General features: G+C 55.0%; 1 protein-coding gene across 1 annotated transcript in view; it reads right to left on the bottom strand.

The window, feature by feature from the left end:
• The window catches only part of EP400 (E1A binding protein p400), a 98,514-nt gene that overhangs the window by 46,362 nt on the left and 36,152 nt on the right, over positions 1 to 16,000 (bottom strand). Inside the window, exons 13-22 of the mRNA XM_082852952.1 lie at positions 15,190 to 15,380; positions 14,771 to 14,948; positions 10,000 to 10,136; positions 8,801 to 8,970; positions 8,176 to 8,350; positions 7,938 to 8,074; positions 5,433 to 5,619; positions 3,025 to 3,191; positions 1,409 to 1,575; positions 315 to 557 (exon numbers count right to left, since the gene is read on the bottom strand). Coding sequence (XP_082709078.1) covers positions 315 to 557; positions 1,409 to 1,575; positions 3,025 to 3,191; positions 5,433 to 5,619; positions 7,938 to 8,074; positions 8,176 to 8,350; positions 8,801 to 8,970; positions 10,000 to 10,136; positions 14,771 to 14,948; positions 15,190 to 15,380 — 1,752 coding nt within the window. The remainder of the gene's footprint in view (positions 1 to 314; positions 558 to 1,408; positions 1,576 to 3,024; positions 3,192 to 5,432; positions 5,620 to 7,937; positions 8,075 to 8,175; positions 8,351 to 8,800; positions 8,971 to 9,999; positions 10,137 to 14,770; positions 14,949 to 15,189; positions 15,381 to 16,000) is intronic.

The following is a 16,000-nucleotide window of genomic DNA, read 5'->3' as shown; positions in this document are numbered from 1 at the left end:
CGAGGGGCCCTGGAGGCTGGCGGGACAAACCCGTGGCTCACAGAGGAGAAGTACCATCCTCGGCCACTGGGACGAGCACGGGGGAGAAGCAGAGCTGACGGACGGGGTCAGAAGGAAGGACAGAGAAAGGCCCTGAGCGGAGCCCTCCCTCTGCAGATTTAGGGCTGGAAAGGACAGCGTGGCGAAAGGCAGCACCGGACACGGGGTCGGGGAGACAAAGGGAGTGGACAGCAAGGCCCTTCACACGCCGCTCGTGTGAACGCAATGTCCTTGTACAAAGAGGTGGCAGACCCAGGAGAGGCGAAGCCACTTACTAGGCAGGCGCGCCTGGGCCTGCGAGGTGAGCACCAGCCCCTGAGGCAGCGCGCTCTGCCCGGCCGGGTGCGAGGGGGCCTGGGGCTGGGGCTGGGGCGGGCCCGGGGTGGAGGCCGGGGCAGTGGTTTGAGCCCGCAGTTTCACAGGATGGGCTGGGCTAGGTGCTGTGCTGAAGGTCGAGGCGGGCTGGTGTCTCGGAGCACTGGTGGAGGCCTGAGAGGTCTGAAACGGGGTTGCTGGCGCTGCAATTGATAAGGTTGGTTTGTGCAAAGCTGTTAGAGGTTCTTCAGAAAATGCAGTATTAAACCCGAATTTTAAAGAAATAAAACAAACATTACTTCATACCGCCTCTCAAAGGAGACGCCCTCTCTAAAAAGGGGGGTGGGTGGTCTACAGGATGAGAGAAATCTAATTTTTTATCCGTCGTTAACTATTGATATTTTCACTTCGAGTCCACCAGTCCACGACACGGTGCATTTCTGGAGTAAACGGGAGTGTCACAAGCCGGCCCCTTCGGGCATGTCCGTGAGAACCACATCTTAACCACGCACGGAGGTCAGGCAGCGCTGGCGTCCCCAGCTGCACGAAGAGCTCTTGCAACAAGCAGCTCTGGCATTTATGAAGATCTCAGAAAAACACAGGGGACTTGACATTGAGGACCCCGTGGATTAGGGTTAGAAGACAATTTTTATTACCTTTTCTGCCATTTAACCCTATCCTTCTTCAAGTAACAATCAGGTTACATTGAAGCGGTGGCACAGAACACAAAAGCAGACTTCCTCAGAAGTTTCATAAATGACTTCGACACGCGTTTCCCGACATAAAAGAGAACATTTCTGCCGAGGTACATCTTCCCCATCACATCAACAGTAACTCGACTAAGAAGGGGATATCTTATACAGTTCAAAGACATAAAAAAAAAAGCGTAAAACTCACGTGAGAACTACACATGGTCTCCTGGGCAGAGCCAGGGTGCACGGTCCCACTCCCGCTAGAGGAGTGGTCACACGTCCCCATGGGGCCAGGGAAGCACGAAGAACTTCTTCCACAAAAACCCTCTGCGGTGCCGAGCACACCCCCACGAGAGGCATACCTTTTGCATCCGGATTTGCAGAGAACGTGGCGATGGGCGGCCGTCCTCGAACGTGGCCCTGCGGCGTGGCAGTGGCTGTGGGCGTGGCCGTCCGGGGCGGGTGTGTGCTGGGGAAAGCCACGGTGCGGCCCTCGGGCTTCTGGCCGTACTGCACGGGCTGAAACAACCTGGACGCCCGAGCGCGGGCAGGAAGACACGAGCACTGCTGAGACGCGGCAGGCATGGCCTCTTGGACGGGCCCCGGGGATACAGGGCTGCCCCGCGGGCAGTGGGGTTCCCACACCCTGGGTGCAGTTTAAAGAGGGGTGGGAGGATTTCTAAATGCTGTGCTAAGAAGCAGCGCTCACCAAGGACGCTGAGGGACGTGCTTAGTACCTAAAAATGGTACATCTACCCCAACGCTTGGGCGATGCAGGGGTGAATGTGATTAAGTTCCCGTGAACGTGGACTAGAAAAACTGCTTCTAACACGTAAAGTCCATTCTACTACTCTTCTGAATAAGAGTAAAGTGGGGTGAAAAGTCAACTTGCACAACTAGGTAACAAGGCAGTACAGGAAATGGAGAGAATCAGTAGAAATGGTAAAGGCACCCCACAGGCACCAGTGGGTAAAACTGTGAAGGGGGATCCACACCATGGCTGCTTCGTCCGATTTTATCACAAGCAACATGCTCCTCCTATTTCTTTAACCTGGAAAACCATGATGGCAGGACTTCTATACCAAAACCCCCGTGCAATGCGCAGCCAGCAGAAAGCCACTACACGAGGCCGGGCCAGCCCCGAGGACTGCGGCTTCGTTGCCCTGGCCACGTGTTTAACTGAGGGCTGCAGGCTCCTGTGAGTGTGGGCCAAGCAGCTGAGGCGAGGGTGGTCGGATCCAAGTCGCCAGGGAGGTCACACAGAGAAAAGGCAACAGAAATGGCTGCCATCTGCAGAGCTGGCCCATTTCTCTCGAGAACACCTGTCTGCTTTTCCTTTGTTTTTAGCTGGAGCACAGAGTTGTGCACAAATCCGGCTGCACGGGTGTGGCCTGTCTTGAATCATGTGTTTCGAGTTCCTCCATCTGCGCGCACAGCTCCTCCCAGTCTCGTGGCACCTGTATCATGTCCCTGGAGGCCCTTGATGCTGCAGTCAGGGGTGGAGCCTCTGCCAGACCTCAGGGTCCCAAGCCCGCCCCCCCCGCAGTGCCCCCCTGCCCTGACGGTTGCCACCATACCCGCACCAGGTCAGAGGCAGCCTGACCACCCCGCCCCTGACCACCTCCCCAGGCAGAGCCCTCCCAAAGGCCAACGCTTCTTCAAGATGATGAAAAGAGCCTCTCCTACGCCCTGCACACCCCTGCTGCTTATCCCAGGATCCAAGGACATCTGGGTAATTTCCAGGAGAAGCAGATAGCCAAATTAGATGATTAGCCTTTCTTTTCACAGGCTGTAGCCCCAGTTCTCGTGTGGAGCTCCAACCTGGTGGTCCCAGGTCTGCCCGAGAGGCTGCGGGGCCGGGGTCCCTTTCAGCAGGAGAAGAGGGGATGCCACCCAGACCCCACGACACACAACCAGCCAGGACCCAGCCAGAGCCGGCTGGTGAGCAGGAAGTGACGCTCCACACCACACCACACACCTGCTGGGCTTCAGTCTGACGGCCGCTGGCCTGCCCGATGGTGGCGGCGCGGTGAACAGCTCCTCGAAGAGTTTCCGCGTCACCTTCTTCTTACCCAGCAGTTCTGACTCGTGGCGAGTCATTTTATTTTCTAAGCCAATAAGATCAAATATAGAAAGGTCGGTTTCCTAAGGAGAAAAAGAAAACAATTTTGCTACAGGAGGCAGGAAGAAAACAGCTGACTAGGAATCCAAGTCAATTCCAAACCGGGAAGGCCAGGCCCCGAGCAGCCGTATTGCTGAGAGGCACCCGCCGGACCTCGGTGTGCTCAGTTCCCCAACTTAAAGAAAGGTGGGAGTGATGGCACGTGGTCATCCCGAGTGGCAGTGGGAAAGGAGAGGGTGGCACTTAAGAGACAGACTAGACTCAGCAGAGAGGGACGAGCCTGGAAAACGCTCGTCTAAACGGACGGAGATGCTCGGCCTCGTTGGGGAGGCTGAGGGAGAGACCCTAGCGTGCTGGTGCAGGTGCAGCGGGCGTGTGGCACGTCACTATGTCCGGAGCCCTGGGGATGTTCACTCCACCTGTGCTTCTCTCAGACGTTCTCACCCCCACCAGGATGGCGGGAATCAAAGAGGATGGACAGCAGGTGTGGGCAAGGATGTGGAGACGTGAATGCCCCCACCCCCTCACACCCTGGTGGGGATGGGAAACCTGGCAGCCACCATGCAAGGCAGTTGATCAAAAGGTTAAACATGGACTCTACACGTGACCCTGCAACTCCTCGCCCATCAGACATGTGCCCAAGAGGAGCCCCACAAGAAGGGAGCCCCACGCCCACGCAAAACTTGCACATGAATGTGCACTCACAGTGGCCAACAAGTGGAAACCACCCAAGTGCCCATCAGCTCGTGGACGGATGAACATACTGCAGTCCATCCAGACAATGGAGGAAGGAGATTCTGACACAGGCTGCAACGTGGATGAACTCTGAAAATATTATGCTCAAGTGAAGTGAGCCATTGATATAAAATATCTGGACCTGGTGAATCCACAGAGACAGATGCAGGTAAGTGGCTGCCAGGGCTGGGAAGGGGAGGGGGAATGGGAATGACAGTGCGTGTGGATTTTCTCTTTGGGGTAATGAAATGTTCTAGTATTAGTGGTGATGGCTGTTACACAACTCTGTGAATATACTCAAACCAACAAACTGTATGCTTCAGAACAGTGAGTTTTACGATAATGAGCTACCTCAATAAAACTGTTTTTCAAATGAAAACACAACATAAAAACTACTATCCATGAAACACCCCCCCGCCCCAGTGGTATCTTGAGGTAGCCTGCTTCTGACGCAACTTTATCCTCCATGGCTCAATTTTTCTTTAACTCAACGAAAAACTCATCCCTACCTAAAAGTAATACTATAAATCAACTGCACTCCAATAAAAGAGTAGTAGACATAGTGGCAGGAATCACATTCATCACGTAACTCACCACATACTACTGCTTACCAACCAGGCCCTTCCTCAGACCATCACGTACATTAACTGACCGATTCCTCACGACTTCCCGGTGTGGTGAGGAAACCGAGGCAGACTGACCACCCGAGGCCGCACTCCTCGTGGGGCAGAGCCGGGACGTGAGCCCCTGCAATCTGGCCCCAGGGTCCCTGTCCTGTCCACACCCCGAACCTGCACAAGCCTATCGAAGCCACAGAGCTGGTTCCTGTTTCTCCGCATTTGTGAGACCTCGGCCCCTGGTCCTCTGGGGTAGAGACAGCCAAGGGGAACTCAGGCACCAGCCTGCCAGCGGCTGGCTGGTCTGGGCAAACTCTCGGCCTCCTGCGTGGAAGCCAGAGCAGGAACGACGGCCCTTGAGGGCTCGGCCCTGCCCTGCTGAGAGCCACGAGCCCAGCACACTTGTGCTCAGAATCACCCAACCTAACCCAATCTCTTTTGTTTTAAAAATTTTGGTTCTGGAAAAACTTTCCAAAATTACCCCAAAATTCAAACACAGAAAGGTATACGACTCTATTTTTTTGGTCAAAAATAACCGAGTTTCCCCACCTAGGGACAGTTACTAACATTTTAACAGAAAGGCCCCCGCAGGCCTCAGACCACGCGCGCGCGTGTGAGGACACCCCCGCGGTCCCGCAGTTCCGAGCCCTGCTCTCCTCCACACACTCTGCCATTTCTCAGGGGCCAACGGTCAGGGGAGGAAAACCCTCCCTGCTCCTTCACACTGTGGGCTCACCCCTCGGGGCCCATTCCAAAGCGGGTTCTAGGTCGAGGGGAAGGCCCATCACGCCGCCACTCGATGCTGCCCAGCATCAGGCGATGGCGAAACGCAGGACGCAAGTTAGTGGAGACCGACATTCCGGAAGCACCCAGAACAGACCTCAGGCAGAGCCGCCCGCACCCTCTGCGTACCTTCCAGAAGTCTCGGTCAAGCGCCTTCAGGATGAGCGAGGCCGAGCGGCACTGCAGCGGCCCCGCCGTGTAGGAGGACTCCGGGAGCCGGGGCGCCACCAGCCCGGGGTGGTTGCAGATCCGCTGCAGCCGCAGCAGGATGCTCAGCACGTCCACAAAGCGCCCACTCTTCAGAGCTTCCTGCGTCCTGTGCGTGGGGAGAGACACAAGCACTGCCTTGGCTGCGAGCACGTGCCGGCCGGGCTCCACAGACACGCAGTCGGCGCGCTCTCCCCAGACCTGGCTCGCACAGCAACGACATCCGGACCCACCTCTGTGCGGTGAGGGTTCTCAGACTCGCTCACCACCCCCGTGACACAGGATGGGCAGCCGGAGAGCCAGGGCACGCGGCAGACGGGAACAGCCCTCCTTGCCTCCCGCGACAGGGATGACGCCATTCTCCACGGCAGCCATGACGGGCGCCGGCAGGCAGTGGCGGGGTGAGAACACCCGGCCTGGGGGAGAAGGCCCTCGAGGGGCAGGGGTAGGAGTGAGTGGACGGGGTGGTCCGGCGAAGGAGGAGACCCACAGGCCTGACACCGCACCGGCGCCACGGGGGCCACAGTGCGGGGACTGCATGGAGGCCAGCTGAGACCTCCAGGCTGGGGGCCCCCAAGGGCGGCCGCAGAGCACAGCGCGCCCAGCGGGCGAGGCAGGAAAGAGCCGTGGAGCGGGGCGGGCAGGGACTCGCGAGCAGAGGGGGAGCAGAGGGGACGGCAGGACGGGAGGACGGCCTGGACGGTGGAGCACAGCGTCCTGAGTCAGGCAAGCCTAGCGGAGAGGCACGTCTGGGGAAGCCAGTCCCGCACACATGGGATCTGCGGTGCCTGGGGACAGCTCAAGCCGCCACAGGAGGACGCGGTCAGCCCGGCGGCCCAGGCAGCTCCCGCCAGGACGGAGCGCGTGGGCGCAGGGGTGGAGCGGGGTGGGGTCGGGGACGTGGACGGCGCACAGGCGGCGCCAGAGAGCAGAAGGGGAGAGGGGAGGGCAGCCGTTCAGAGGCCAGCGATATGTGTCCGGATGAGACAGGAGAGAAAACACAAGACCAAGAAAACTGCACATGGAGGCTCCTGAGGGCTGAGCTCAGAGCTGCTGGAAGGGCTGTAACAGAAACCAGGAGGAGGTGGCGCCACCACAGGCGGGCCCGCAGGGCTCTCTGGGAAGGCGGTAGAAACGTGTGACACGGTCGCCACGCAGAGGGCAGGAAGGCGCTGACCGGGAGCGACATTCAGAGCCCGTCCGAGGACCCCGAGGCCATCGCGTCAACACGCACCGAGGCGTGCGGGGCACGCCCGGGAGCCGCTGTGGGGTCAGCACAGGCCTGCTCATGGCCCCCCTTGACTTGACCAACAGGCCCGAGAGAAAGAGGTGCAGGGACCTAAGACAGGGAATCTCCCCGCCGCTCCATCGGGACCTTGCGGCACAGGACAACCTAGGCTCTGCTGGCCCAGTGGTTCCCGGATGCAGGGGCCTCCCCTATGAGCACACAGAGAGCATCCCACACTCGACAAGCGGGACCAAGGTCGTCACTGCCAAGCGCAACCGAAGCGACGTCCCACGGCACGCCACCAAAGAGCGACACGGCAGGCGTCCCGAGGACGCCGGGGCTCTGTCTGTCTGGTGAAGGGGTGCCTGCCGGTCCAGGACCCGCCCTGTGCGCACGCTGCGATTCTCTCCGGACCAGCACGGGCTGAGACAGCGGACCGCCAGCAGGCGCCAGCCGTGCCGCGGGCTGTCTGCCCCCAGTGTCCCGGAAGCAGGATCTGCCACCGCACGTGTTGTCAGGGGTGGGGTCTCCACAGCTCCTCTGCCTGACTGAGATGGTCAACGGCCTGCCGCAGCATGACGCTGGTTGCCAAGGACTGGCTACTTACACTCCGTCCTAAAGCTGTCTAAAAAGAAGCCTATGACACAAGCAGGCATCAACAGCAAAACCCTCTTCTGCACACCTGCTGCCGTGGACGCTATCCGGACCACGTTACGCACTTAAGCACACAACGCTCGCGACCAATGACAAAGAGCCAAACAGGTCACGGGAAGGATCATGGACAGGACGGGGCCCCACCCTTCTAGGGTCCATACAGAGGTGCCCGTGGCCACCCGGTGTGGCCCTGGAGCGCCATCTGCGCCTGACCACACGGCACACGGGCCTCGGTCTCACATCCTACACGCGGCTGTGAACGGACGAGCCACTCAATCAGCATGGCCTCCTGCGTGAACCTCCAGTGCGGTGCGGCACCGAGCGGCCTGCGACGCTGTACTCCTCCTGGGCCGGCTCTGGGCATGGCCTCTGACGGGACCAGGGAGGGGTAGCCTGCCAGCCTGGGAGGAGCGGAGCCGCCAGGGCCGGGCGTGAGCATGGCCTCCAGCTGCAGAGGCCCACCGCCAAGGAGGAGCCTTCTGGAAGGCCAGAGGGGCCCGCTCTTCCCCAGGAAGGTGGCCAGGAGTGCGCAGCCCTGAGCTCACCCCGGCTGCAGGATGACGTCCTCGTACAAGGCCTTCTGTCGATTAGAGAGGCGGCACTTCAGGACGTGCTCGTATTTCTTCGTTAGCTGCTTCTCCACATCTCTCTTAGTTCTCCGCAAAATAAAGGGCTGTGTCACCTGAAAAAAGAAAGTTCTCCTTTGCTAAAATGAATTCGTGGCCCATGCACGCTAAGCCGGGGGTGCTCGTCAAGCAGGGACCCGCAGCGGCGGCCGCATACCCGGTGCAGCCGGATGACCACTTTGTGGTAGTAGTCCTGATTCTCCTCGCTGGGGGCTTTCAGGGGCAAGTGCAGGTACGGCCTGGAGATGCCCGGGATGAGGAAGTGCACCATGGTCCACAGCTCCAGGAAGGTGTTGTGCAGCGGGGCGTCGATGAGCAGCAGTCGCTGCTGGCTGAACACACAACGGGAGACGACACCTGAAACGTCAAGCTGGGCGCAGAGCCTGTCTCGGGAGACATTCAAGGAAAGGGACAACGATCCTCGGGAGCTAACACACACACACACACACACACATACACACACACACAGACACAGACACACACACACACACACAGAGACACACACAGACACACACACAGAGGCACACACAGAGACAGACACAGAGACACAGACACACACACGCGCACACACACACGCACACACAGACACACAGACACACAGACACACACACACACACACACACAATCTTGAGGAACGGACTGAATTAAATGAGCGCCTTCAGTGAGGGGAGCCCTTGAAGCTGAAAGGCCATTCTGGGAGCCTGCAGTTTCCTACAGTCCCTCCAAAGAACCTTTACATCAACAATACCCAGCACACGGCACGCGGAGAGGGGTGGCCAGACCTCTGCAGGGTGAACACGGCCTCCCAGTGCCTCTCTGTCATGCCCTTCACACGCTGCATCTCGTCGATGACCAGGCACTTCCAGCGCACCCGTGTGAAGGACGCGTAGCCCTTGAAGAACTGCTTGTAGGACGTGATGCAGACGTTGATGCGGTTGGGCTCTGTCCACCCCTGCAGCACAAAAGCCAGGCCTCACTGTCTGTGCAGGGACAAGCGGCCTGGAGAGGACTTCCGTGCGCGCTCACTACCCACCTAACCTGCCCCACCGCCGTCACCCCTCCTTTTCCTTGGTCACCTGCTCTCTCATCACACAGAAAACAGCTGTTTATGTTTTTATGATCTTTTTCTTTAGGAGGCTAAGCACTTGTGTGGACAAATTAAGAAACTGCTCTGGAGGCATTAACAATCGCTTTTGGAAAACAGATCAGCACACAGCATCCAGAAATGGGGCTCGCTTTCATAGTCTATCATCTTAGTGATGGAACACGTATTCAGAAGATGACAGGAAATGTGAGCATCTATGCTGCAGCTGACTACATTCCAAGATATTAAAAAGCAAATTAATTACCAGAGAGTTTAAAAAAAAAAAAAAGAGGAAAAAAGAAAAGACCCCTCAAAGCACTCGCTTTTTAAGTAAATATTACTCAACACAGTAGGGTCTAACCATAAGCCAAAATGTTCTCGCCGATGAAAAATCGTGACCTGTAACATAATTCTACCTAGAATCTAGTACTAGGAACTACTGGGCAGAAAACAGAAAAGTAAGAGTCCACATTTATTTCAGAAGCTCATCTGTTTGTCACAAATATTCCTAATAAACACATCCATGGGAATGATTTTACGGATGTGTAATTCAGAACTCAGGATGCATCACAATTTCTTATTTCTGCCTGTGATAACCAACAGGTCTACAGTTTAATAAAAGGATGACAGCACCTCCAGAGACCATCCGAGCTCTGGGGGAAGCTCCCTCGCTTCCTGGGAGGTGAACACAAGCCCCGCATGGAATGGCCAGTTTCCTGAGTGTAGTCTATGCTTCAAGGAGGCTCTAGGCCCAGACAACTAGAAGGTCCCGTATCTCATAAACGAGTGACTGACAGTAATTACACTAACAAGCATGCGTGGACACTTTGAAATGTGTCTTCTATAGAAAGTAAGATGTTTTCTGTTTAGTTCTATTTCAAGTTTAAACTAACATACCTGTCTCTTTGCCTTGAGTTCTCTATGGCTGCCAACATACAAGAGCGTTTTGAGCCCCGGACACCAGCGCTTCAGTTCGAGCTCCCACTTGAGGATGTTACAGCCCCTCACAACGACAAGATGAGGGCCCCAGTTGCCTACACAGGAGACATACAAATGCCCTCTGTAACAAAAACCATCTGTCTGGGGCAGGTCCCCGGCGCTGTGCCCGGTCGGCAGGTGTGCGTGAGGCCAGGGTGCGACTAGAGCAGACATCACTGGGACGCAGGGGGTCCCTGCCCGCCCTACAGCGCAGCCGCCACCGTCAGGACGGGCCGCTGCCCGGCTCCCAGGGCCAAGGCAGGACGCACTCGACAGAGAGGAACCGAATGAGTGAGCAGCCAGTAAAATGAGAGCGGATTCAAACATGACCCCTTAACGTAAGCAGGGGAAGGACTCCCATCTACAGTGAACAATGCTCAGAAAGGAAGACCCTCAGCCTCGAGCCTCGCGGCCAGCACGGCCCGCTGGCAGCCCCATGCTACAGGCGCTGGTCCAACACTCACACTCGTCACGGTCCCCAGCCGCCAGTCAGAACACACCCAAACCCATCCCAACCCAGCCCAAAGCACACGGTTTCAACTGCATTCTTCGGAAAAGTAAGCGTTTCTTAAATTTCTGGGCAATACACACATAAATTTCAACTTCTGTGCTACAAATAAACACAAACCAAGTTAAAAGTCAGAAATGGCAGGCTTGAAAAAAATATCTGTAACACACACATCTAGAGCCATTACTGCTCATAAGCAAAGTGTTACTACTACTGATCCTTAAAAAGAACCACCCAAAATGGGAGAAAACATTTGCAAACAATACAGTTGACAAGGGTGTAACATCAAAATATACAAACAGCTCATAAAACTCAATACTGAAAAAACAAACACCTCAATCAAAAAATGGGCAGAAGACCTAAACAGACATTGCTCCAAAAAAGACTGATGGCTAAGAGGCACATGAAAAGATGCTCAACATTGCTAATTATCAGAGAAATGCAGATCAAAACTACAGTGAGATATCACCTCATACCGGTCAGAACGGCCACCGTCAAAAAGTCTACAAGCAGTAAACGCTGCAGAGGGTGTGGAGAGAAGGGAACCCTCCTACACTGTTGGTGGGAATGTAAGTTGGTGCAGCCACTATGGAGAACAGTATGGAGGTTCCTCAAAAACTAAAACGAGAGTTGCCATATGATCCAGCAGTCCTGCCCATGGGCATATATCCAGAGGAAACTCTACTTAGAAAAGATACACGCACCCAATGGTCACAGTAGCACTATTCACAATAGCCAAGACATGGAAACAACCTGAATGTCCATCAACAGAGGAATGGATAAAGAAGATGTGGTGTACACACACACACGAATACTACTCAGCCATAAAAAAGAATGAAATAGTGCCATTTGCAGCAACATGGGTGGAACCAGAGATTATCATACTGAGTGAAATAAGTCAGCAAAAGACAGATATTATGTTAACACTTATATGTGGAATCTAAAAAATAATACAACTGAACCCATTTACAAAACAAAAAAGATTCACAGACACAGAAAAAAAAATAACAACTTATGGTTACCAAAGGGAAATTAGGAGTATGGGATTAACATACAAACTACTATACATAAATCAATAAGCAGGGCTTCCCTGGTGGCACAGTGGTTGAGAGTCTGCCTGCCAATGCAGGGGATGCGGGTTCGAGCCCTGGTCTGGGAGGATCCTACATGCCGCAGAGAAACTAAGCCCATGCGCCACGGCTGCTGGGTCTGTGCTCTAGAGCCCACGAGCCACAACTACTGAAGCCTGCACGCCTGGAGCCGGTGCTCTGCAACGCGAGAGGCCACCGCAATGAGAGGCCTGCGCACTGTGGTGATGAGTGGCCCCCGCTCACCGCAACTAGAGAAAAGCCCGCATGCAGCAATGAAGACCCAACGCAGCCAAAAATAAATTTAAGAAAAAAAAATCGACAAGCAGTAAGGATTTACTATAGCACAGGGAACTATATTCAATATCTTGTAATAACTTATAATGGAAAATAACCTGAAAATATATATATATAACACTGAATCACTTTGCTGTACACCTGGAACTAACACAATAATATAAATCAACTATACTTCAATTAAAATAAAACCACCTAAGAGGGAAACGAATAAGGAAGTGAACAGAAATTCTACAAAGGATGGGACTTCCCTGGCGGTCCAGTGGTCAGGACTCCGTGCCTCCACTGCGGAGGGCCTGGGTTCGATCCCTGGTCAGGGAACCAAGATCCCACAAGCTGCGCGGTGCAGCCAAAAAAAAAAAAAAAGAAAAAGAAAAAAGAAATTTCACAAAGGGAAAAATACAAGCAGACGATACACTCTCTGAAGGGCATGACCTCGTGAGCAGGGAAATGTAAATCAACCCCAGATGCCTTCCCCCTCCAGTGAAAAACAAGTTTGTTTGTTTGTTTCACCAGCATTTAGCACATCGTTCCATTTCTGGAGAGGAGGGACAAGTGTCTATATATGTGTTTGTGAGCATGTCTGTTGACACTTGGGCGAAGCAAGGCAGGACACACAGCAGACTGCCCCGAGGGGTCACCGCTGGGGATGGAAGCAGGTGGACAGCTACAGACTGTTGGCTGTTTTACTTTAGAAAGAAAAAAGTGGTGAGTTTGTGAGGGATTCTAACTGTGAACTTACCAGAACCCCCTCGCTCAGAGTCTCTTGGAGTGAGCCCTCTGCTCTTGAGGAACTGGCGAACTCCAGCTTTACGGTCCCACAGTGAGGAGAAGGCCAAGGACACTGGGCCCCAGGGGGCAGGGGCAGGCAGGGGAGCCAGGTCCCAGGCAGGCCCCACTCGGCCTGTCCTGTGCGGAAGCGGAGCGGGCGGCACACGCCTGCCCGCCCTCCCTTCAGGCCCCCCAGGACCTGCCAGGCCCCCGCCTCTCCCCCAGGGCGGCAAGCTTCCCAACAGCTGGCCCTCTGAGTCTGTTCCCAGCACCAAGGAGGTCCAGTGACCCCTCCGACACCCGCACTAACACGGACCTCTAACCAGGAAGAGCCAGACCCTGCGCAGCCTGCAAGGCCCTCACCTGGCCGGCCGGCGGCCTTCCTGGCTCTGCACCCTCTGGCCTCCGCACCAGCCTCAGCACTGTCCCGTGGACACACCGGCAACCCCTTCAGCCTCTGCACCCACCACCCCATGTTCCCAAGCCCCTCGATCCTGGTGGCCACGGCTTTCTCAGGCCTCTGCTCACGGGCTGTGCCGAGCACGCCATACACAATGGCAACGTGCTGCTTCCCATGTGTGGAACCCTTATTCGCTGTGCCTGCTGTGAGCCTCACGGGTGGGGGGGGGGCTTTGTTCTGCTCACAGCTGCACCCCCGGTGCCTACAACAGTGCCTGGGACCAGGCAGGTGCTGGGTAAGCACCTATGGAACGAATAACTGATCCATTTGTTTGTTCAACCGATGAAATAAAATCCCCTACTTTTGAAAGTGTACACTGCTTCCAAGTTCTTACTATTATAAATACAATAATGAACACTTTTTTCAACTAAACAATACAATAGTAAGACAAGGTAGCTCTTCTATCTTGAGATAACTATATATATAAAAACTCACTTTAAAGTACTACATCATACACTTTGCGGTACTGGGTCAAAAACAAACATATTAGCACAAGGAAATAAGGCCTCAAAGTTGATCCATTTGTACTAAAGGTAAGATCAAGTAAGCTTTCAAAACCAAGGGCAAAGAAGAGTTATTTACTAAAGACGCTAAGGTAACTGTGAAGGAATTTAGAGGGGCCGGGGAGGAAGAAACGATCCCGGGGCTGAAGGAATCTCCATCCAGCCTACTCAGGGTGCCGACTCCCCCGAAACTCGAGGGGCCCCCCGCCCCCGCTACTGAAGCCGTGACACGGAGATGAAGGTGATGGCCTGTGCTTCCTCAGGAGCTGGCTACGTGCTGGAACGTGAGGTTCCTGCTCCCCTACCCCCGGTGCTACGGGACACTTCCCTTGCGAGAGGAAGCCTATAAGCCCCTGTCCCGTGTTAGAGACACGCACACAGGCTCGTCCACAGCCCCACAGCACAGGCGGGGAGCAGGCGGGCGCCAGGCCCACAGCCAAGCGGAGGGCAGTGAACGGGGGCCGAAGGCTGACGTCTGTGCGAGCTGGAAGAGCCGAGGGGTGAGGAGGCAGACATCCGGGGCGAGGGCACGGCCTGCTGCGGAGTGCGGGCACCCCGTCCCTCTGCTGCTGCACAGATGCTGAGCCCTCACAAGGCTCCAGGGGTGGCGGGATCCAGCAGAGAGACAGGAGGGCCTGCGCCACAGCACAGGGGAGACGCCGATGGGCCTCGGCAGGGCGACCAATCACGCCACGGGGGACGCGCACCCGCCGGCCCACGGGCAGCCCAAGGGGAGAGCCCGGCCACGAGGACTCATGCCAACGTGAAGTAGCGCAGAGGCCCTGCGGCCTGGAAGTCACAAAGCCCCAGTCACACAGCCTGCTGGGTCTTATATTACGTTAGACTTTGAAAAATGGTGAGTTACTCGATCTAGTGTTTGTTGTGAACGAGTGCTTTGTTTGTTCCAGTGATGAGTGCCTCTGAGCCCAGTTCTCTGAGTCTGGACCAGAGCACGGAACAAAGGAGCAGAGAATAAAGGCCTCTCCCCACCCTCACGCCAGATGCACTGCCTATGGTTCAGTTTCAGTAAATACGAACTGTTCAAAAAACAACAAGCTCTTACCTTCATTACAGGCTAGGTGGGCAAAAAAAGCAATGATCTGCACTGTTTTACCAAGCCCAGCTTCATCTGCCAATACGCCATTGAGGTTCTTCCGGTAGAGCTTGGCCAGCCAGTCCAGGCCAATCTTCTGGTAATCTCTGAGGGCGCCGTACAGAAGAGCCGGAGCGTTCAACTTCACCTGCAGGGGCAGACGGGCCCAACAGGCACATCTCAGAACAACAATTACAACTGTTGTCAGATCACTCATATGATAAGCCTACTGGAAAGCCACAAAGATGATTTACAGATAACAGGAAAAGAAAGATCCTTAATTGTTTTTCCTGACAACTTCTGCCATTGGGATAAAGAGCTCATTTGGAAGGAGGCAGCTTTTCCCCTTAACAGAGACACCATCCCTCACACAGGGCGCAGCGGCTCACCGCGGTGCTGATCCGAGCACTGCCCTTGGGCAGGATGGCTTCTGCCACAGCGGTCACTTCCGCGATGTCCTTTGTGTGAGGCTTCCCGACAACCACTCTCTCTGTGGCTTTAAACTGGTCCATGATGAACAGCGAGTCGATGAGAACCACACCCTTCCGGCTCTCCCGGTCACCGGAGCAGTCTTCCATGTCTGTGATCAATGGAAAAACGGGATTTGTGAGGTTTGAGAGGCTGTGATAGTATTATGAGGCCACTTAACATGACAAAAAAAAGAGAGAGAAGAGAAAAAAGAAAAGGAGTTGCTAGAACCCAAACACTTCAAAGACAGAATTGAGCAGCAAATTTTTGTTTTTAATCCACTTTAGATAGTTAACAATGTATCCAGATAAACAGGTACAAACTCTTATGGAGTTTGTAGGACCGCTCTGGAAGGCCCTTGGGTGAAGTTGGAAAATGTCTGTGCAGCATCAGGAGCTAGTATCACCCAGAGATTTACAGCCATCTAAGGGTTTAGTGACTGCCCTCCACCACCAAGAATGGAAGGATCAGAAGCATCCTAGTTTGGGCAAGCAAGGGGGCCACCAGCCCCCCCTGGAGTCCTGCTGCAGCGTGGGGTCCGGCAAGCCCTGGCCTCCCCGCTGAATCTTCTGGGCCCCTCCCTTGCTGCCCCCCGCAGGCAGCCACGTCTATGGACCAGAACAGGGGGGATGAAAACAACACGTGGACTCTTCCGGGCGTAGTCTGTGTACCTCCTTGGAACTCCAATAAAAGTCAAGTAAAGTCCTTAAACTGGGTGTGTTAAATTAAACA

This window comes from Leucopleurus acutus, assembly GCF_964270905.1.
Source record: "Leucopleurus acutus genome assembly, chromosome: 13".
Classification (NCBI taxonomy): Eukaryota; Metazoa; Chordata; class Mammalia; order Artiodactyla; family Delphinidae; genus Leucopleurus; species Leucopleurus acutus.
The sequence above is the reverse complement of the archived record's forward strand: the minus strand, read 5'-3'. Positions and strand labels throughout refer to the sequence as shown.